This window comes from Pseudophryne corroboree, chromosome 3, assembly GCF_028390025.1.
Source record: "Pseudophryne corroboree isolate aPseCor3 chromosome 3, aPseCor3.hap2, whole genome shotgun sequence".
NCBI lineage: Eukaryota > Metazoa > Chordata > Amphibia > Anura > Myobatrachidae > Pseudophryne > Pseudophryne corroboree.
The window spans coordinates 806,507,612-806,531,223 of NC_086446.1; the positions used below are offsets into that span (position 1 = coordinate 806,507,612).

Sequence of the window (23,612 nt, forward strand, 5' to 3'; positions counted from 1 at the left end):
CCCATTACCCCAACACATCAGCTGTTCCCCCGCTGCCCATAACTCCAACACATCAGCTGCTCACCCGCTGCCCATTACTCCAACACATCAGCTGTTCACACGCTGCCCATTACTCCATCACATCAGCTGCTCACCCGCTGCCCATTACTCCAACACATCAGCTGTTCACCCGCTGCCCATTACTCAAACACATCAGCTGCTCACCTGCTGCCCATCACTCCAACACATCAGCTGCTCACCCAATGCCCATTACCCCAACTGCTCACCCGCTGCCCATTACCCCAACACATCAGCTGCTCACCCACTGCCCATCACTCCAACACATCAGCTGCTCACCCGCTGCCCATTACCCCAACACATCAGCTGCTCACCCGCTGCCCATTACCCCAACACATCAGCTGCTCACCCGCTGCCCATTATCCCAACACATCAGCTGCTCACCCGCTGCCCATTATTCCAACACATCAGCTGCTCACCCGCTGCCCATTACTCCAACATATCACCTGATCACCCGCTGCCCATTACCCCAACACATCAGCTGCTCACCCGCTGCCCATTACTCCAACACATCAGCTGTTCCCCCGCTGCCCATTACTCCAACATATCAGCTGCTCACCCGCTGTCCATTACTCCAACATATCAGCTGATCACCCGCTGCCCATTATCCAAACACATCAGCTGCTCACCCGCTACCCATTACTCCATCACATCAGCTGATCACCCGCTGCCCATTATCCCAACACATCAGCTGCTCACCCGCTGCCCATTATCCCAACACATCAGCTGCTCACCCGCTGCCCATTACCCCAACGCATCAGCAGCTCACCCGCTGCCCATTACCCCAACACATCAGCTGATCACCTACTGCCCATTACCCCAACACATCAGCTGCTCACCCGCTGTCCATTACCCCAACACATCAGCTGCTCACCCGCTGCACATTACCCCAACACATCAGCTGCTCACCCGCTGCACATTACCCCAACACATCAGCTGCTCACGCGCTGCACATTACCCCAACACATCAGCTGCTCACCCGCTGCCCATTACTCCAGCACATCAGCTGCTCACCCACTGCCCATTACCCCAACACATCAGCTGCTCACCCGCTGCCCATTACTCCAACACATCAGCTGCTCACCCGCTGCATATTACCCCTACACATCAGCTGCTCACCCGCTTCACATTACCCCAACACATCAGCTGCTCACCCGCTGCACATTACCCCAACACCTCAGCTGTTCACCCGCTGCACATTACTCAAACACATCAGCTGCTCACCCGCTGCCCATTACCCCAACACATCAGATGCTCACCCGCTGCCCATTATCCCAACACATCAGCTGATTACCCGCTGCCCATTACCCCAACTGCTCACCCGCTGCCCATTACCTCAACACATCAGCTGCTCACCCGCTGCCCATTACCCCAACTGCTCACCCGCTGCCCATTACCCCAACACATCAGCTGCTCACCCGCTGCCCATTACCCAACACATCAGCTGTTCCCCCGCTGCCCATTACCCAACACATCAGCTGTTCCCCCGCTGCCCATTACTCCAACACATCAGCTGCTCACCCGCTGCCCATTACTCCAACATATCAGCTGCTCACCCGCTGCCCATTACTCCAACACATCAGCTGTTCACCCGCTGCCCATTACCCCAACACATCAGCTGTTCCCCCGCTGCCCATTAATCCATCACATCAGCTGCTCACCCGCTGCCCATTACTCCAACACATCAGCTGCACACCTGCTGCCCATCACTCCAACACATCAGCTGCTCACCCACTGCCCATTACCCCAACTGCTCACCCGCTGTCCATCACTCCAACACATCAGCTGCTCACCCGCTGCCCATTACCCCAACACATCAGCTGCTCACCCGCTGCCCATCACTCCAACACATCAGCTGATCACCCGCTGCCCATAACCCCAACACATCAGCTGCTCACTTGCTGCCCATTACTCCAACACATCAGCTGCTCACCCGCTGCCCATCACCCCAACACATCAGCTGCTCACCCGCTGCCCATTACTCCAACACATCAGCTGCTCACCCACTGCCCATTACTCCAACACATCAGCTGCTCACCCGCTGCCCATCACTCCAACACATCAGCTGCTCACCCGCTGCCCATTATCCCAACACATCAGCTGCTCACCCGCTGCCCATTACTCCAACACATCAGCTGCTCACCCGCTGCCCATTACTCCAACACATCAGCTGTTCCCTCGCTGCCCATTACTCCAACACATCAGCTGCTCACCAGCTGCCCATTATCCCAACACATCAGCTGCTCACCCGCTGCCCATGACTCCAACATATCAGCTGCTCACCCGCTGCCCATTATCCCAACACATCAGCTGCTCACCCGCTGCCCATTATCCCAACACATCAGCTGATCACCCGCTGCCCATGACTCCAACATATCAGCTGCTCACCCGCTGCCCATTATCCCAACACATCAGCTGCTCACCCGCTGCCCATTACTCCAACATATCAGCTGTTCCCTCGCTGCCCATTACTCCAACACATCAGCTGCTTACCCGCTGCCCATTACTCCAACACATCAGCTGTTCCCCCGCTGCCCATTACTCCAACATATCAGCTGCTCACCCGCTGTCCATTACTCCAACATATCAGCTGCTCACCCGCTGCCCATTACTCCATCACATCAGCTGTTCACCCGCTGCCCATTACTCCAACACATCAGCTGATCACCCGCTGCCCATTACTCCATCACATCAGCTGCTCACCCACTGCCCATTACCCCAACACATCGGCTGCTCACCCGCTGCCCATTACTCCAACACATCAGCTGCTCACCCCCTGCCCATTACTCCAACACATCAGCTGTTCCCCAACTGCCCATTACTCCAACACATCAGCTGCTCACCCGCTGCCCATTACCCCAACACATCAGCTGCTCACCCGCTGCACATTACTCCAACACATCAGCTGCTCACCCGCTGCCCATTACCCCAACACATCAGCTGTTCACCCGCTGCCCATTACTCCAACACATCAGCTGTTCACCCACTGCCCATTATCCCAACACATCAGCTGCTCACCCGCTGCCCATTAACCCAACACATCAGCTGCTCACCCGCTGCCCATTACTCCATCACATCAGCTGCTCACCCACTGCCCATTACTCCAACACATCAGCTGCTCACCCGCTGCCCATTACTCCATCACATCAGCTGCTCACCCGCTGCCCATTATCCCAACACATCAGCTGCTCACCCGCTGCCCATTACTCCAACACATCAGCTGTTCACCCGCTGCCCATTACTCCATCACATCAGATGATCACCCGCTGCCCATTACTCCATCACATCAGCTGCTCACCCACTGCCCATTACTCCAACACATCAGCTGCTCACCCGCTGCCCATTACTCCAACACATCAGCTGCTCACCCGCTGCCCATTACTCCAACACATCAGCTGCTCACCCGCTGCCCATTACTCCAACACATTAGCTGCTCACCTGCTGCACATTACTCCAACACATCAGCTGCTCACCCGCTGCACATTACTCCAACACATCAGCTGCTCACCCGCTGCCCATTATCCCAACACATCAGCTGCTTACCCGCTGCCCATTATCCCAACACATCAGCTAATCACCCGCTGCCCATTACTCCATCACATCAGCTGCTCACCCGCTGTCCATTATCCCAACACATCAGCTGCTCACCCGCTGCCCATTACTCCAACACATCAGCTGATCACCCGCTGCCCATTACTCCAACATATCAGCTGATCACCCGCTGCCCATTATCCCAACACATCAGCTGATCACCCGCTGCCCATTACTCCATCACATCAGCTGTTCACCCGCTGCCCATTACTCCATCACATCAGCTGATCACCCGCTGCCCATTATCCCAACACATCAGCTGCTCACCCGCTGCCCATTATCCCAACACATCAGCTGATCACCCGCTGCCTATTATCCCAACACATCAGCTGCTCACCCGCTGCCCATTACTCCAACACATCAGCTGCTCACCCGCTGCCCATTATCCCAACACATCAGCTGCTCACCCGCTGCCCATTACTCAATCACATCAGCTGATCACCCGCTGGCCATTATCCCAACACATCAGCTGCTCACCCGCTGCCCATTATCCAAACACATCAGCTGATCACCCGCTGCCCATTACTCCATCACATCAGCTGCTCACCCGCTAGTCCATTATCCCAACACATCAGCTGCTCACCCGCTGCCCATTACTCCAACACATCAGCTGATCACCCGCTGCCCATTACTCCAACATATCAGCTGATCACCCGCTGCCCATTATCCCAACACATCAGCTGCTCACTCGCTGCCCATTACTCCAACACATCAGCTGATCACCCGCTGCCCATTACTCCAACATATCAGCTGCTCACCCGCTGCCCATTATCCCAACACATCAGCTGCTCACTCGCTGCCCATTACTCCAACATATCAGCTGCTCACCCGCTGCCCATTATCTCAACACATCAGCTGCTCACACGCTGCCCATTACTCCAACACATCAGCTGTTCCCCCGCTGCCCATTACCCCAACATATAAGCTGATCACCCGCTGCCCATTATCCCAACACATCAGCTGCTCACCCGCTGCCCATTACTCCAACACATCAGCTGCTTACCCCCTGCTCATTACTCCAACATATCAGCTGTTCCCTCGCTGTCCATTACTCCAACACATCAGCTGCTCACCAGCTACCCATTACTCCAACACATCAGCTATTCCCCCGCTGCCCATTACTCCAACATATCAGCTGCTCACCCGCTGCCCATTACTCCATCACATCAGCTGTTCACCCGCTGCCCATTACTCCAACACATCAGCTGCTCACCCGCTGCACATTACCCCAACACATCAGCTGCTCACCCACTGCCCATTACCCCAACACATCAGCTGCTCACCCGCTGCCCATTACTCCAACACATCAGCTGCTCACCCGCTGCATATTACCCCTACACATCAGCTGCTCACCCGCTGCACATTACCCCAACACATCAGCTGCTCACCCGCTGCACATTACCCCAACACCTCAGCTGTTCACCCGCTGCACATTACTCAAACACATCAGCTGCTCACCCGCTGCCCATTACCCCAACACATCAGCTGCTCACCCGCTGCCCATTATCCCAACACATCAGCTGATTACCCGCTGCCCATTACCCCAACTGCTCACCCGCTGCCCATTACCTCAACACATCAGCTGCTCACCCGCTGCCCATCACTCCAACACATCAGCTGCTCACCCACTACCCATTACCCCAACTGCTCACCCGCTGTCCATCACTCCAACACATCAGCTGCTCACCCGCTGCCCATTACCCCAACACATCAGCTGCTCACCCGCTGCCCATCACTCCAACACATCAGCTGATCACCCGCTGCCCATAACCCCAACACATCAGCTGCTCACTTGCTGCCCATTACTCCAACACATCAGCTGCTCACCCGCTGCCCATCACCCCAACACATCAGCTGCTCACCCGCTGCCCATTACTCCAACACATCAGCTGCTCACCCACTGCCCATTACTCCAACACATCAGCTGCTCACCCGCTGCCCATCACTCCAACACATCAGCTGCTCACCCGCTGCCCATTACTCCAACACATCAGCTGCTCACCCGCTGCCCATTACTCCAACACATCAGCTGTTCCCTCGCTGCCCATTACTCCAACACATCAGCTGCTCACCAGCTGCCCATTATCCCAACACATCAGCTGCTCACCCGCTGCCCATGACTCCAACATATCAGCTGCTCACCCGCTGCCCATTATCCCAACACATCAGCTGCTCACCCGCTGCCCATTATCCCAACACATCAGCTGATCACCCGCTGCCCATGACTCCAACATATCAGCTGTTCCCTCGCTGCCCATTACTCCAACACATCAGCTGCTCACCCGCTGCCCATTACTCCAACACATCAGCTGTTCCCCCGCTGCCCATTACTCCAACATATCAGCTGCTCACCCGCTGTCCATTACTCCAACATATCAGCTTATCACCCGCTGCCCATTACTCCATCACATCAGCTGTTCACCCGCTGCCCATTACTCCAACACATCAGCTGATCACCTGCTGCCCATTACTCCATCACATCAGCTGCTCACCCACTGCCCATTACCCCAACACATCAGCTGCTCACCCGCTGCCCATTACTCCAACACATCAGCTGCTCACCCCCTGCCCATTACTCCAACACATCAGCTGTTCCCCAACTGTCCATTACTCCAACACATCAGCTGCTCACCCGCTGCCCATTACCCCAACACATCAGCTGCTCACCCGCTGCACATTACTCCAACACATCAGCTGCTCACCCGCTGCCCATTACCCCAACACATCAGCTGTTCACCCGCTGCCCATTACTCCAACACATCAGCTGTTCACCCACTGCCCATTATCCCAACACATCAGCTGCTCACCCGCTGCCCATTACCCCAACACATCAGCTGCTCACCCGCTGCCCATTACTCCATCACATCAGCTGCTCACCCACTGCCCAATACTCCAACACATCAGCTGCTCACCCGCTGCCCATTACTCCATCACATCAGCTGCTCACCCGCTGCCCATTATCCCAACACATCAGCTGCTCACCCGCTGCCCATTACTCCAACACATCAGCTGTTCACCCGCTGCCCATTACTCCATCACATCAGCTGCTCACCCGCTGCCCATTACTCCATCACATCAGCTGCTCACCCACTGCCCATTACTCCAACACATCAGCTGCTCACCCGCTGCCCATTACTCCAACACATTAGCTGCTCACCCGCTGCACATTACTCCAACACATCAGCTGCTCACCCGCTGCACATTACTCCAACACATCAGCTGCTCACCCGCTGCCCATTATCCCAACACATCAGCTGCTTACCCGCTGCCCATTATCCCAACACATCAGCTGATCACCCGCTGCCCATTACTCCATCACATCAGCTGCTCACCCGCTGTCCATTATCCCAACACATCAGCTGCTCACCCGCTGCCCATTACTCCAACACATCAGCTGATCACCCGCTGCCCATTACTCCAACATATCAGCTGATCACCCGCTGCCCATTATCCCAACACATCAGCTGATCACCCGCTGCCCATTACTCCATCACATCAGCTGATCACCCGCTGCCCATTACTCCATCACATCAGCTGATCACCCGCTGCCCATTATCCCAACACATCAGCTGCTCACCCGCTGCCCATTATCCCAACACATCAGCTGATCACCCGCTGCCCATTATCCCAACACATCAGCTGCTCACCCGCTGCCCATTACTCCAACACATCAGCTGCTCACCCGCTGCCCATTATCCCAACACATCAGCTGCTCACCCGCTGCCCATTACTCAATCACATCAGCTGATCACCCGCTGGCCATTATCCCAACACATCAGCTGCTCACCCGCTGCCCATTATCCAAACACATCAGCTGATCACCCGCTGCCCATTACTCCATCACATCAGCTGCTCACCCGCTAGTCCATTATCCCAACACATCAGCTGCTCACCCGCTGCCCATTACTCCAACACATCAGCTGATCACCCGCTGCCCATTACTCCAACATATCAGCTGATCACCCGCTGCTCATTATCCCAACACATCAGCTGCTCACTCGCTGCCCATTACTCCAACACATCAGCTGATCACCCGCTGCCCATTACTCCAACATATCAGCTGCTCACCCGCTGCCCATTATCCCAACACATCAGCTGCTCACTCGCTGCCCATTACTCCAACATATCAGCTGCTCACCCGCTGCCCATTATCTCAACACATCAGCTGCTCACACGCTGCCCATTACTCCAACACATCAGCTGTTCCCCCGCTGCCCATTACCCCAACATATAAGCTGATCACCCGCTGCCCATTATCCCAACACATCAGCTGCTCACCCGCTGCCCATTACTCCAACACATCAGCTGCTTACCCCCTGCTCATTACTCCAACATATCAGCTGTTCCCTCGCTGTCCATTACTCCAACACATCAGCTGCTCACCAGCTACCCATTACTCCAACACATCAGCTATTCCCCCGCTGCCCATTACTCCAACATATCAGCTGCTCACCCGCTGCCCATTACTCCATCACATCAGCTGTTCACCCGCTGCCCATTACTCCAACACATCAGCTGCTCACCCGCTGCACATTACCCCAACACATCAGCTGCTCACCCACTGCCCATTACCCCAACACATCAGCTGCTCACCCGCTGCCCATTACTCCAACACATCAGCTGCTCACCCGCTGCATATTACCCCTACACATCAGCTGCTCACCCGCTGCACATTACCCCAACACATCAGCTGCTCACCCGCTGCACATTACCCCAACACCTCAGCTGTTCACCCGCTGCACATTACTCAAACACATCAGCTGCTCACCCGCTGCCCATTACCCCAACACATCAGCTGCTCACCCGCTGCCCATTATCCCAAAATATCAGCTGATTACCCGCTGCCCATTACCCCAACTGCTCACCCGCTGCCCATTACCTCAACACATCAGCTGCTCACCCGCTGCCCATTACCCCAACTGCTCACCCGCTGCCCATTACCCCAACACATCAGCTGCTCACCCGCTGCCCATTACCCAACACATCAGCTGTTCCCCCGCTGCCCATTAACCCAACACATCAGCTGCTCACCCGCTGCCCATTACCCCAACTGCTCACCCGCTGCCCATCACTCCATCACATCAGCTGCTCACCCGCTGCCCATTACCCCAACACATCAGCTGCTCACCCGCTGCCCATCACTCCAACACATCAGCTGATCACCCGCTGCCCATAACCCCAACACATCAGCTGCTCACTTGCTGCCCATTACTCCAACACATCAGCTGCTCACCCGCTGCCCATCACCCCAACACATCAGCTGCTCACCCGCTGCCCATTACTCCAACACATCAGCTGCTCACCCACTGCCCATTACTCCAACACATCAGCTGCTCACCCGCTGCCCATCACTCCAACACATCAGCTGCTCACCCGCTGCCCATTATCCCAACACATCAGCTGCTCACCCGCTGCCCATTACTCCAACACATCAGCTGCTCACCCGCTGCCCATTACTCCAACACATCAGCTGTTCCCTCGCTGCCCATTACTCCAACACATCAGCTGCTCACCAGCTGCCCATTATCCCAACACATCAGCTGCTCACCCGCTGCCCATGACTCCAACATATCAGCTGCTCACCCGCTGCCCATTATCCCAACACATCAGCTGCTCACCCGCTGCCCATTATCCCAACACATCAGCTGATCACCCGCTGCCCATGACTCCAACATATCAGCTGCTCACCCGCTGCCCATTATCCCAACACATCAGCTGCTCACCCGCTGCCCATTACTCCAACATATCAGCTGTTCCCTCGCTGCCCATTACTCCAACACATCAGCTGCTCACCCGCTGCCCATTACTCCAACACATCAGCTGTTCCCCCGCTGCCCATTACTCCAACACATCAGCTGCTCACACGCTGTCCATTACTCCAACATATCAGCTTATCACCCGCTGCCCATTAATCCATCACATCAGCTGTTCACCCGCTGCCCATTACTCCATCACATCAGCTGATCACCCGCTGCCCATTACTCCATCACATCAGCTGCTCACCCACTGCCCATTACCCCAACACATCAGCTGCTCACCCGCTGCCCATTACTCCAACACATCAGCTGCTCACCCCCTGCCCATTACTCCAACACATCAGCTGTTCCCCAACTGCCCATTACTCCAACACATCAGCTGCTCACCCGCTGCCCATTACCCCAACACATCAGCTGCTCACCCGCTGCACATTACTCCAACACATCAGCTGCTCACCCGCTGCCCATTACCCCAACACATCAGCTGTTCACCCGCTGCCCATTACTCCAACACATCAGCTGTTTACCCACTGCCCATTATCCCAACACATCAGCTGCTCACCCGCTGCCCATTACCCCAACACATCAGCTGCTCACCCGCTGCCCATTACTCCATCACATCAGCTGCTCACCCACTGCCCATTACTCCAACACATCAGCTGCTCACCCGCTGCCCATTACTCCATCACATCAGCTGCTCACTCGCTGCCCATTATCCCAACACATCAGCTGCTCACCCGCTGCCCATTACTCCAACACATCAGCTGTTCACCCGCTGCCCATTACTCCATCACATCAGATGATCACCCGCTGCCCATTACTCCATCACATCAGCTGCTCACCCACTGCCCATTACTCCAACACATCAGCTGCTCACCCGCTGCCCATTACTCCAACACATCAGCTGCTCACCCGCTGCCCATTACTCCAACACATCAGCTGCTCACCCGCTGCCCATTACTCCAACACATCAGCTGCTCACCCGCTGCACATTACTCCAACACATCAGCTGCTCACCCGCTGCACATTACTCCAACACATCAGCTGCTCACCCGCTGCCCATTATCCCAACACATCAGCTGCTCACCCGCTGCCCATTACTCCAACATATCAGCTGATCACCCGCTGCCCATTATCCCAACACATCAGCTGCTCACCCGCTGCCCATTATCCCAACACATCAGCTGATCACCCGCTGCCCATTACTCCAACATATCAGCTGATCACCCGCTGCCCATTATCCCAACACATCAGCTGATCACCCGCTGCCCATTACTCCATCACATCAGCTGTTCACCCGCTGCCCATTACTCCATCACATCAGCTGCTCACCCGCTGCCCATTATCCCAACACATCAGCTGATCACCCGCTGCCCATTATCCCAACACATCAGCTGCTCACCCGCTGCCCATTACTCAAACATATCAGCTGATCACCCGCTGCCCATTATCCCAACACAGCTGCTCACCCGCTGCCCATTACTCAATCACATCAGCTGATCACCCGCTGGCCATTATCCCAACACATCAGCTGCTCACCCGCTGCCCATTATCCAAACACATCAGCTGATCACCCGCTGCCCATTACTCCATCACATCAGCTGCTCACCCGCTAGTCCATTATCCCAACACATCAGCTGCTCACCCGCTGCCCATTACTCCAACACATCAGCTGATCACCCGCTGCCCATTACTCCAACATATCAGCTGATCACCCGCTGCTCATTATCCCAACACATCAGCTGCTCACTCGCTGCCCATTACTCCAACACATCAGCTGATCACCCGCTGCCCATTACTCCAACATATCAGCTGCTCACCCGCTGCCCATTATCCCAACACATCAGCTGCTCACTCGCTGCCCATTACTCCAACATATCAGCTGCTCACCCGCTGCCCATTATCTCAACACATCAGCTGCTCACCCGCTGCCCATTACTCCAACACATCAGCTGTTCCCCCGCTGCCCATTTCCCCAACATATCAGCTGATCACCCGCTGCCCATTATCCCAACACATCAGCTGCTCACCCGCTGCCCATTACTCCAACATATCAGCTGATCACCCGCTGCCCATTACTCCATCACATCAGCTGTTCACCCCCTGCCCATAACTCCAACACATCAGCTATTCCCCCGCTGCCCATTACTCCAACATATCAGCTGCTCACCCGCTGCCCATTACTCCAACATATCAGCTGATCACCCGCTGCCCATTACTCCATCACATCAGCTGTTCACCCGCTGTCCATTACTCCATCACATCAGCTGATCACCCGCTGCCCATTACTCCATCACATCAGCTGCTCACCCGCTGTCCATTATCCCAACACATCAGCTGCTCACCCGCTGCCCATTACTTAAACACATCAGCCGCTCACCCGCTGCCCATTACTCCAACACATCAGCTGCTCACCCGCTGCCCATTACTCCAACACATCAGCTGCTCACCCGCTGCCCATTATCCCAACACATCAGCTGCTCACCCGCTGCCCATTACTCCAACACATCAGCTGCTCACCCCCTGCCCATCACTCCAACACATCAGCTGCTCACCCGCTGCCCATCACTCCAACACATCAGCTGCTCACCCGCTGCCCATTACTCCAACACATCAGCTGCTCACCCGCTGCCCATTACTCCAACACATCAGCTGCTCACCCGCTGCCCATTATTCCATCACATCAGCTGCTCACCCGCTGCCCATTACGCCAACACATCAGCTGCTCACCCCCTGCCCATAACTCCAACACATCAGCTGCTCACCCGCTGCCCATCACTCCAACACATCAGCTGCTCACCCCCTGCCCATCACTCCAACACATCAGCTGCTCACCCGCTGCCCATTACTCCATCACATCAGCTGCTCACCCGCTGCCCATTATTCCATCACATCAGCTGCTCACCCGCTGCCCATTACTCCAACACATCAGCTGCTCACCCCCTGCCCATTACTCCAACACATCAGCTGCTCACCCCCTGCCCATCACTCCAACACATCAGCTGCTCACCCGCTGCCCATCACTCCAACACATCAGCTGCTCACCCCCTGCCCATAACTCCAACACATCAGCTGCTCACCCGCTGCCCATTACTCCAACACATCAGCTGCTCACCCGCTGCCCATTACTCCAACACATCAGCTGCTCACCCCCTGCCCATTATCCCAACACATCAGCTGCTCACCCGCTGCCCATTACTCCAACACATCAGCTGCTCACCCGCTGCCCATTACTCCAACACATCAGCTGCTCACCCCCTGCCCATTATCCCAACACATCAGCTGCTCACCCGCTGCCCATTACTCCAACACATCAGCTGCTCTCTTGCTGAATTATATATCCCACCCCTTGTCAGGTGCCACCGTAATGGAAGAATCAGTGTTATTCTACACACAAGCACTACACAGATATGCACACACACACACACAGTAGATATATAACAACCACACACATAGTAACCACACACCTACCACCACACACATAGTAACCACACACCTACCACTACACACATAGTAACCACACACCTACCACTACACACATAGTAACCACACACCTACCACTACACACATAGTAACCACACACCTACCACTACACACATAGTAACCACACACCTACCACTACACACATAGTAACCACACACCTACCACTACACACATAGTAACCACACACCTACCACTACACACATAGTAACCACACACCTACCACTACACACACAGTAACCACACACCTACCACTACACACACAGTAACCACACACCTACCACTACACACACAGTAACCACACACCTACCACTACACACACAGTAACCACACACCTACCACTACACACATAGTAACCATACACCTACCACTACACACATAGTAACCACACACCTACCACTACACACATAGTAACCACACACACGGTAACCACACACCTACCACTACACACATAGTAACCACACACAAACCACTACACACATAGTAACCACACACAAACCACTACACACATAGTAACCACACACAAACCACTACACACATAGTAACCACACACCTACCACTACACACATAGTAACCACACACCTACCACTACACACATAGTAACCACACACCTACCACTACACACATAGTAACCACACACCTACCACTACACACATAGCAACCACACACATAGTAACCACACACACGGTAACCACACACACATAGTAACAACACACATAGTGACCATACACACACTACACACATAGTAAACATACACATACCACAACACACAGTAACCACACACATACCACCACACACATAGTAACCATACACATACCACTACACACATAGTAACACACATACCGCTACACACATAGTAACCACACACATACCACTACACACATACACTAGACATATAACAACAAGCACACACATACCACTACACACATAGTAACCACACACATACCACTACACACATAGTAACAACACATACCGCTACACACATAGTAACCACACACATACCACTACACACACTACATACGGTATATAACAAGCACACATATACAGACAGACATCCTTCAAGATGTAAACACTTATTTTAGACAATATTAAAAAATAAGAATTTACTTACCGATAATTCTATTTCTCGTAGTCCGTAGTGGATGCTGGGGACTCCGTCAGGACCATGGGGAATAGCGGCTCCGCAGGAGACAGGGCACAAAAATAAAGCTTTAGGATTAGGTGGTGTGTACTGGCTCCTCCCCCTATGACCCTCCTCCAAGCCTCAGTTAGGATACTGTGCCCGGACGAGCGTACACAATAAGGAAGGATATTGAACCCCGGGTAAGACTCATACCAGCCACACCAATCACACCGTATAACTTGTGATCTGAACCCAGTTAACAGTATGACAAACGTAGGAGCCTCTGAACAGACGGCTCACAACAAATAACCCGATTTTTTTGTAACAATAACTATGTACAAGTATTGCAGACAATCCGCACTTGGGATGGGCGCCCAGCATCCACTACGGACTACGAGAAATAGAATTATCGGTAAGTAAATTCTTATTTTCTCTAACGTCCTAAGTGGATGCTGGGGACTCCGTCAGGACCATGGGGATTATACCAAAGCTCCCAAACGGGCGGGAGAGTGCGGATGACTCTGCAGCACCGAATGAGAGAACTCAAGGTCCTCCTCAGCCAGGGTATCAAATTTGTAGAATTTTGCAAACGTGTTTGCCCCTGACCAAGTAGCAGCTCGGCAGAGTTGTAATGCCGAGACTCCCCGGGCAGCCGCCCAGGATGAGCCCACTTTCCTTGTGGAATGGGCCTTGACAGATTTAGGTTGTGGCAAGCCTGCCACAGAATGTGCAAGTTGAATTGTGCTACAAATCCAACGAGCAATCGTCTGCTTAGAAGCAGGAGCACCCATCTTGTTGGGTGCATACAATATAAGCAGTGAGTCAGACTTTCTGACTCCCGCCGTTCTTGAAATATATATTTTCAATGCCCGGACCACGTCCAACAACTTGGAATCCTCCAACTCGTTAGTAGCCGCAGGCACCACAATAGGCTGGTTCAGGTGAAACGCTGACACCACCTTAGGCAGAAAATGAGGACGCGTCCGCAGTTCTGCCCTGTCCGTATGGAAAATCAGATATGGGCTCTTATATGATAAAGCCGCCAATTCTGCTACTCTCCTGGCTGAAGCCAGGGCCAGTAGCATGGTTACTTTCCATGTAAGATACTTCAGCTCCACCGATTTGAGCGGCTCAAACCAATGGGATTTGAGAAAATCCAAGACTACATTAAGATCCCACGGTGCCACTGGGGGCACAACCGGGGGCTGTATATGTAGTACTCCTTTTACAAAAGTCTGGACTTCAGGAACTGAAGCCAATTCTTTCTGGAAGAAAATCGACAGGGCCGAAATTTGAACCTTATTGGACCCCAATTTGAGGCCCATAGACAATCCTGTTTGCAGGAAATGTAGGAATCGACCCAGTTGAAATTCCTCCGTGGGGGCCTTCCTGGCCTCACACCACGCAACATATTTTCTCCAAATGCGGTGATAATGTTGTCACCTCCTTCCTGGCTTTTACCAGTGTAGGAATGACCTCTTCCGGAATGCCTTTTTCCTTTAGAATTCGGCGTTCAACCGCCATGCCGTCAAACGCAGCCGCGGTAAGTCTTGGAATAGACACGGTCCCTGCTGAAGCAGGTCCCGTCTTAGAGGTAGAGGCCACGGATCCTCCGTGAGCATCTCTTGAAGTTCCGGGTACCAAGTTCTTCTTGGCCAATCCGGAGCCACTAGCATCGTTCTTACTCCCTTTTGCCGTATAATTCTCAGTACTTTTGGTATGAGAGGCAGAGGAGGGAACACATACACTGACTGGAACACCCACGGTGTTACCAGAGCGTCCACAGCTATTGCCTGAGTATCTCTTGACCTGGCGCAATACCTGTCCAGTTTTTTGTTGAGGCGGGACGCCATCATATCCACCATTGGTTTTTCCCAACGGTTCACAATCATGTGGAAGACTTCTGGATGAAGTCCCCACTCTCCCGGGTGTAGATCGTGTCTGCTGAGGAAGTCTGCTTCCCAGTTGTCCACTCCCGGAATGAATACTGCTGACAGTGCTATCACATGATCTTCCGCCCAGCGAAGAATCCTTGCAGCTTCTGCCATTGCTGTCCTGCTTCTTGTGCCGCCCTGTCTGTTTACGTGGGCGACTGCCGTGATGTTGTCCGACTGGATCAACACCGGCTGACCCTGAAGCAGGGGTTTTGCCAGACTTAGAGCATTGTAAATCGCTCTTAGCTCCAGTATATTTATGTGAAGAGACATCTCCAGGCTTGACCATACTCCCTGGAAGTTTCTTCCTTGTGTGACCGCTCCCCAGCCTCTCAGACTGGCATCCGTGGTCACCAGGACCCAGTCCTGTATGCCGAATCTGCGGCCCTCTAACAGATGAGCACTCTGCAACCACCACAGAAGAGACACCTTGTCCGTGGCGATAAGGTTATCCGCTGATGCATCTGCAGATGCGATCCGGACCATTTGTCCAGCAGATCCCACTGAAAAGTTCGTGCGTGGAATCTGCCGAATGGAATCGCTTCGTAAGAAGCCACCATCTTTCCCAGGACTCTTGTGCATTGATGCACAGACACTGTCCCTGGTTTTAGGAGGTTCCTGACAAGTTCGGATAACTCCCTGGCTTTCTCCTCCGGAAGAAACACCTTTTTCTGAACCGTGTCCAGAATCATTCCCAGGAACAGCAGACGTGTTGTCGGGGTCAACTGAGATTTTGGAAAATTCAGAATCCACCCGTGTTGTTGCAGCACTACTTGGGTTAGTGCTACTCCGTCCTCCAGCTGTTCTCTGGACCTTGCCCTTTTCAGGAGATCGTCCAAGTAAGGGATAATTAATACGCCTCTTCTTCGCAGAAGAATCATCATTTCGGCCATTACCTTGGTAAAGACCCGAGGTGCCGTGGACAATCCAAACGGCAGCGTCTGAAACTGATAATGACAGTTTTGCACCACGAACCTGAGGTACCCTTGATGTGAAGGGCAAATTGGGACATGCAGGTAAGCATCCTTTATGTCCAGGGACACCATAAAGTCCCCTTCTTCCAGATTCGCTATCACTGCTCTGAGTGACTCCATCTTGAACTTGAATTTTTGTATGTACAGGTTCAAAGATTTCAAATTTAGAATAGGTCTTACCGAGCCGTCCGGCTTCGGTACCACAAATAGCGTGGAGTAATACCCCTTTCCCTGTTGTAGGAGGGGTACCTTGACTATCACCTGCTGAGAAAACAGCTTGTGAATGGCTTCCAATACCGTCGCCCTGTCTGAGGGAGACGTTGGCAAAGCAGACTTTAGGAACCGGCGAGGGGGAGACTTCTCGAATTCCAACCTGTAACCCTGAGATACTACCTGCAGAATCCAGGGGTCCACCTGTGAGCAAGCCCACTGTGCGCTGAAATTCTTGAGTCGACCCCCCACCGTTCCTGAGTCCGCTTGTAAGGCCCAAGCGTCATGCTGAGGGCTTTGCAGAACCCTGTGAGGGCTTCTGTTCCTGGGCAGGGGCTGCTTGCTGCCCTCTCTTACCCCTTCCTCTGCCCCGAGGCAGATATGACTGTCCTTTTGTCCGCTTGTTCTTATAGGAACGAAAGGACTGCGGCTGAAAAGACGGTGTCTTTTTCTGTTGGGAGGGGGTCTGAGGTAAAAAAGTGGATTTTCCGGCAGTTGCCGTGGCCACCAGATCCGATAGACCGACGCCAAATAATTCCTCCCCTTTATACGGCAATACTTCCATATGTCGTTTGGAATCCGCATCACCTGACCACTGTCGCGTCCATAAACTCCTTCTGGCAGATATGGACATCGCATTTACTCTCGATGCCAGAGTGCAAATATCTCTCTGCGCATCTCGCATATAAAGGAAAGCATCCTTTAATTGCTCTATAGTCAATAAAATACTGTCCCTATCCAGGGTATCAATATTTTCAGTCAGGGAATCCAACCAGACGACCCCAGCACTGCACATCCAGGCTGAGGCGATGGCCGGTCGCAGTATAACACCAGTATGTGTGTATATACTTTTTAGGGTAGTTTCCAGTCTCCTATCCGCTGGATCCTTGAGGGCGGCCGTATCAGGAGACGGTAACGCCACTTGTTTTTATAAGCGTGTGAGCGCCTTATCCACCCTAGGGGGTGTTTCCCAGCGCGCCCTAACCTCTGGCGGGAAAGGGTATAATGCTAATAACTTTTTTGAAATTAGCATTTTTCTATCTGGGTTAACCCACGCTTCATCACATACATCATTTAATTCCTCTGATTCAGGAAAAACTACAGGTAGTTTTTTCACCCCCCACATAATACCCCTTTTTGTGGTACTTGCAGTATCAGAGATATGCAAAGCCTCCTTCATTGCCGTGATCATATAACGTGTGGCCCTACTTGAAAATACGTTTGTTTCATCACCGTCGACACTAGATTCAGTGTCTGTGTCTGGGTCTGTGTCGACCGACTGAGGTAAAGGGCGCTTTACAGCCCCTGACGGTGTCTGAGACGCCTGGGCAGGTACTAACTGGTTTGCCGGCCGTCTCATGTCGTCAACTGATTTTTGTAATGTGCTGACATTATCACGTAATTCCATAAACAAAGCCATCCATTCCGGTGTCGACTCCCTGGGGGGTGACATCACCATTATCGGCAATTGCTCTGCCTCCACGCCAACATCGTCCTCATACATGTCGACACACACGTACCGACACACAGCAGACACACAGGTAATGCTCTTATCGAAGACAGGACCCCACTAGCCCTTTGGGGAGACAGAGGGAGAGTTTGCCAGCACACACCCAAGCGCTATAATATATATGGGAACAACCTTATATAAGTGTTGTTCCTTATAGCAGCTTAAATATATCCAATATATCGCCAAAAAATGCCCCCCCTCTCTGTTTTACCCTGTTTCTGTAGTGCAGTGCAGGGGAGAGTCCTGGGAGCCTTCCTCACAGCGGAGCTGAGCAGGAAAATGGCGCTGTGTGCTGAGGAGAATAAGCCCCGCCCCCTATTTCGGCGGGCTTTCCTCCCGTAGATTTAGATAACTGGCATGGGTTAAATACATACATATAGCCTTAATGGCTATATGTGATGTATTCTTTTGCCTTAAGGTATTAAAATATTGCTGCCCAGGGCGCCCCCAGCAGCGCCCTGCACCCTCCGTGACCGCTTGGTGTGAAGTGTGTGACAACAATGGCGCACAGCTGCAGTGCTGTGCGCTACCTTCATGAAGACTGAAGAGCCTTCTGCCGCCTGTTTCCGGACCTTCAATCTTCAGCATCTGTAAGGGGGGTCGGCGGCGCGGCTCCGGGACGAACCCCAGGGTGAGACCTGTGTTCCGACTCCCTCTGGAGCTAATGGTGTCCAGTAGCCTAAGAATCCAATCCATCCTGCACGCAGGTGAGTTGAAATTCTCTCCCCTAAGTCCCTCGATGCAGTGAGCCTGTTGCCAGCAGGACTCACTGAAAATAAAAAACCTAAAAAACTTTTTCTAAGCAGCTCTTTAAGAGAGCCACCTAGATTGCACCCTGCTCGGACGGGCACAAAAACCTAACCGAGGCTTGGAGGAGGGTCATAGAGGGAGGAGCCAGTACACACCACCTAATCCTAAAGCTTTATTTTTGTGCCCTGTCTCCTGCGGAGCCGCTATTCCCCATGGTCCTGACGGAGTCCCCAGCATCCACTTAGGACGTTAGAGAAATAATATTTACAAAACAGATTATTCATAATTAATTTTTATCAATGTGTTCAGATATTGTCAGGTGACCGACAACTCGACCCCAGTAGTGACACTACACAGAGGCCTCGCCCCCATCAGTGACACTCCACAGAGACCTCGCCCCCAGTGGAGACACTCCACAGAGACCTCGCCCCCAGTGGTGACACTCCACAGAGACCTCGCCCCCAGTGGTGACACTACACAGAGACCTCGCCCCCAGTGGTGACACTCCACAGAGACCTCGCCCCCAGTGGTGACACTCCACAGAGACCTCGCCCCCAGTGGAGACACTCCACACAGACCTCGCCCCCAGTGGTGACACTCCACAGAGACCTCGCCCCCAGTGGTGACACTCCACAGAGACCTCGCCCCCAGTGGTGACACTCCACAGAGACCTCGCCCCCAGTGGTGACACTCCACAGAGACCTCGCCCCCAGTGGTGACACTACACAGAGACCTCGCCCCCAGTGGTGACACTCCACAGAGACCTCGCCCCCAGTGGTGACACTACACAGAGACCTCGCCCCCAGTGGTGACACTCCACAGAGACCTCGCCCCCAGTGGTGACACTCCACAGAGACCTCGCCCCCAGTGGAGTCGCTCCCAGTGGTGACACTCCACAGAGACCTCGCCCCCATTGGTGACACTCCACAGAGACCTCGCCCCCAGCGGTGACACTCCACAGAGACCTCGCCCCCAGTGGTGACACTACACAGAGACCTCGCCCCCAGTGGTGACACTCCACAGAGACCTCGCCCCCAGTGGTGACACTCCACAGAGACCTCGCCCCCAGTGGAGACACTCCACACAGACCTCGCCCCCAGTGGTGACACTCCACAGAGACCTCGCCCCCAGTGGTGACACTCCACAGAGACCTCGCCCCCAGTGGTGACACTCCACAGAGACCTCGCCCCCAGTGGTGACACTCCACAGAGACCTCGCCCCCAGTGGTGACACTCCACAGAGACCTCGCCCCCAGTGGTGACACTCCACAGAGACCTCGCCCCCAGTGGTGACACTCCACAGAGACCTCGCCCCCAGTGGTGACACTCCACAGAGACCTCGCCCCCAGTGGTGACACTCCACAGAGACCTCGCCCCCAGTGGTGACACTACACAGAGACCTCGCCCCCAGTGGTGACACTCCACAGAGACCTCGCCCCCAGTGGAGTCGCTCCCAGTGGTGACACTCCACAGAGACCTCGCCCCCATTGGTGACACTCCACAGAGACCTCGCCCCCAGCGGTGACACTCCACAGAGACCTCGCCCCCAGTGGTGACACTCCACAGAGACCTCGCCCCCAGTGGTGACACTACACAGAGACCTCGCCCCCAGTGGTGACACTCCACAGAGACCTCGCCCCCAGTGGTGACACTCCACACAGCCCTCGCCCCCAGTGGTGACACTCCACAGAGACCTCGCCCCCAGTGGTGACACTACACAGAGACCTCGCCCCCAGTGGTGACACTCCACACAGACCTCGCCCCCAGTGGTGACACTACACAGAGACCTCGCCCCCAGTGGTGACACTCCACAGAGACCTCGCCCCCAGTGGAGTCGCTCCCAGTGGTGACACTCCACAGAGACCTCGCCCCCATTGGTGACACTCCATAGAGACCTCGCCCCCAGTGGTGACACTCCACAGAGACCTCGCCCCCAGTGGTGACACTCCACACAGACCTCGCCCCCAGTGGTGACACTACACAGAGACCTCGCCCCCAGTGGTGACACTCCACAGAGACCTCGCCCCCAGTGGTGACACTCCACAGAGACCTCGCCCCCAGTGGAGTCGCTCCCAGTGGTGACACTCCACAGAGACCTCGCCCCCATTGGTGACACTCCACAGAGACCTCGCCCCCAGTGGTGACACTCCACAGAGACCTCGCCCCCAGTGGTGACACTCCACAGAGACCTCGCCCCCAGTGGTGACACTCCACACAGACCTCGCCCCCAGTGGTGACACTCCACAGAGACCTCGCCCCCAGTGGAGTCGCTCCCAGTGGTGACACTCCACAGAGACCTCGCCCCCATTGGTGACACTCCACAGAGACCTCGCCCCCAGTGGTGACACTCCACAGAGACCTCGCCCCCAGTGGTGACACTCCACACAGACCTCGCCCCCAGTGGTGACACTACACAGAGACCTCGCCCCCAGTGGTGACACTCCACACAGACCTCGCCCCCAGTGGTGACACTACCCAGAGACCTTGCCCCCAGTGGTGACACTCCACAGAGACCTCGCCCCCACCACCAAAAATACTTTGCCCCAGAAACTGGCCTCCAGCTCAGGACTTACCCGCTCGATGTCGGCTCCTCCGTGAGATTAAAGCCACCATGAATCGGGGGTGCACATCATCCACACATGTGGGTTCTTGAGGAGGGGTCTCTGGACTACTCTTCTCATCATCCGAAGACTCATTATAGTTCACCACAAGCTCCTCAATCTGTACAAAGCCCTGAATGATGGGCAGGATCCAGTTCCCCCCGTGGTGATCCTGTGTAAGGAGAAGATCCCATTAGCCGCACACAGGATCTATGGTACAAACAGGAACACTACATACAATGGCGCCATGTGGGATTGTGTCCCCTCATTGGGGAACAGACTAATGACCTGTAGACCGTTTCCGATCATGTCCGTGTTCCCTGCCTACCAGGGACGCAGCAGAGACACGAGGATTAAAGGTCTATGTAGTGTAAGGTCTCGTCGGTCTTTGCAGATGCCGCAGTTTCCTTGCTGGGGGCATTAGCAGCGCTGTGTGACCCCTACGAGAAGACCCCGGCTGGTCACACGGGGCGCTGTGCCCTGAGCACTAAGTGCCTGGATCCCCGAACCAAGCGGCCCCAGCTGTTGGGGGTCACACGTGGGCTGTAGCCATACAGTGACACTGTACCCGCTGAGAAGAGGCGGCGGTCTGGCGGTACAGGCGGATATTCCGGCAGGGATTGAGCTTTCTGCAGATAAGTGTGATACACCTAAAAGTGCGCAGGGAATCGTGCAAAACGTGCACCAGCAGCTGTTCTTTAGTAATAAGAACATAATACCTATTGTATGGAACTAAAGGATTCTGCTAACTATCACCCTAGAACTGCAGGGACTGTACAATAATTCCACCTGGCCGACGGGTTATACAGCCCAGGAGATGCCAGAGGGACAACAGGCAGCTCAGTAGGAATCCTCTGCCTTTATGGATTACATCCAGCACTTCCTTCCTCTGGTAATGGCTGGTATAATCTTCTGGTGATCACAGATATAGCAGAATGTGCTCTGTACCAACTAACCGGCATACAGCGCGCGGCCTCACACCACCCCTACACCCCGAGATCTCACACCACCCCTACACCCCGAGATCTCACACAACCCCTACACCCCGAGATCTCACGCCACCCCTACACCCCGAGATCTCACACCACCCCTACACCCCGAGATCTCACACCACCCCTACACCCCGAGATCTCACACCACCCCTACACCCCGAGATCTCACACCACCCCTACACCCCGAGATCTCACACCACCCCTACACCCCGAGATCTCACACAACCCCTACACCCCGAGATCTCACACAAACCCTACACCCCGAGATCTCACACCACCCCTACACCCCGAGATCTCACACAACCCCTACACCCCGAGATCTCACCTGGAGCTGGATGAGATCCTGCAGCATGTGTCTGTTCCAGAAGAAGCGGTCATCCACCTGGAAACGGGAAATGAACACGTGAGGAGCTGACTTATCACCGTGTCTATAAACGGGGGCCCCCAACCTCCCGCACTGCCTACAGATGGGGTACTCCGACCTCCCGCACTACCTACAGATGGGGGACACCGCCCTCCCGCAGTGCCTACAGATGGGGGACTCCGCCCTCCCACAGTGCCTACAGATGGGGTACTCCGACCTCCCGCACTACCTACAGATGGGGGACACCGCCCTCCCGCAGTGCCTACAGATGG

General features: G+C 54.3%; 1 protein-coding gene across 1 annotated transcript in view; it reads right to left on the reverse strand.

The window, feature by feature from the left end:
- INPP5F (inositol polyphosphate-5-phosphatase F) overlaps window positions 1-23,612 on the reverse strand; it is a 277,691-nt gene that overhangs the window by 171,620 nt on the left and 82,459 nt on the right. The window contains exons 6-7 of the mRNA XM_063962697.1: window positions 23,302-23,358; window positions 21,958-22,156 (exon numbers count right to left, since the gene is read on the reverse strand). Of these exons, the coding sequence (XP_063818767.1) occupies window positions 21,958-22,156; window positions 23,302-23,358 (256 nt within the window). The remainder of the gene's footprint in view (window positions 1-21,957; window positions 22,157-23,301; window positions 23,359-23,612) is intronic.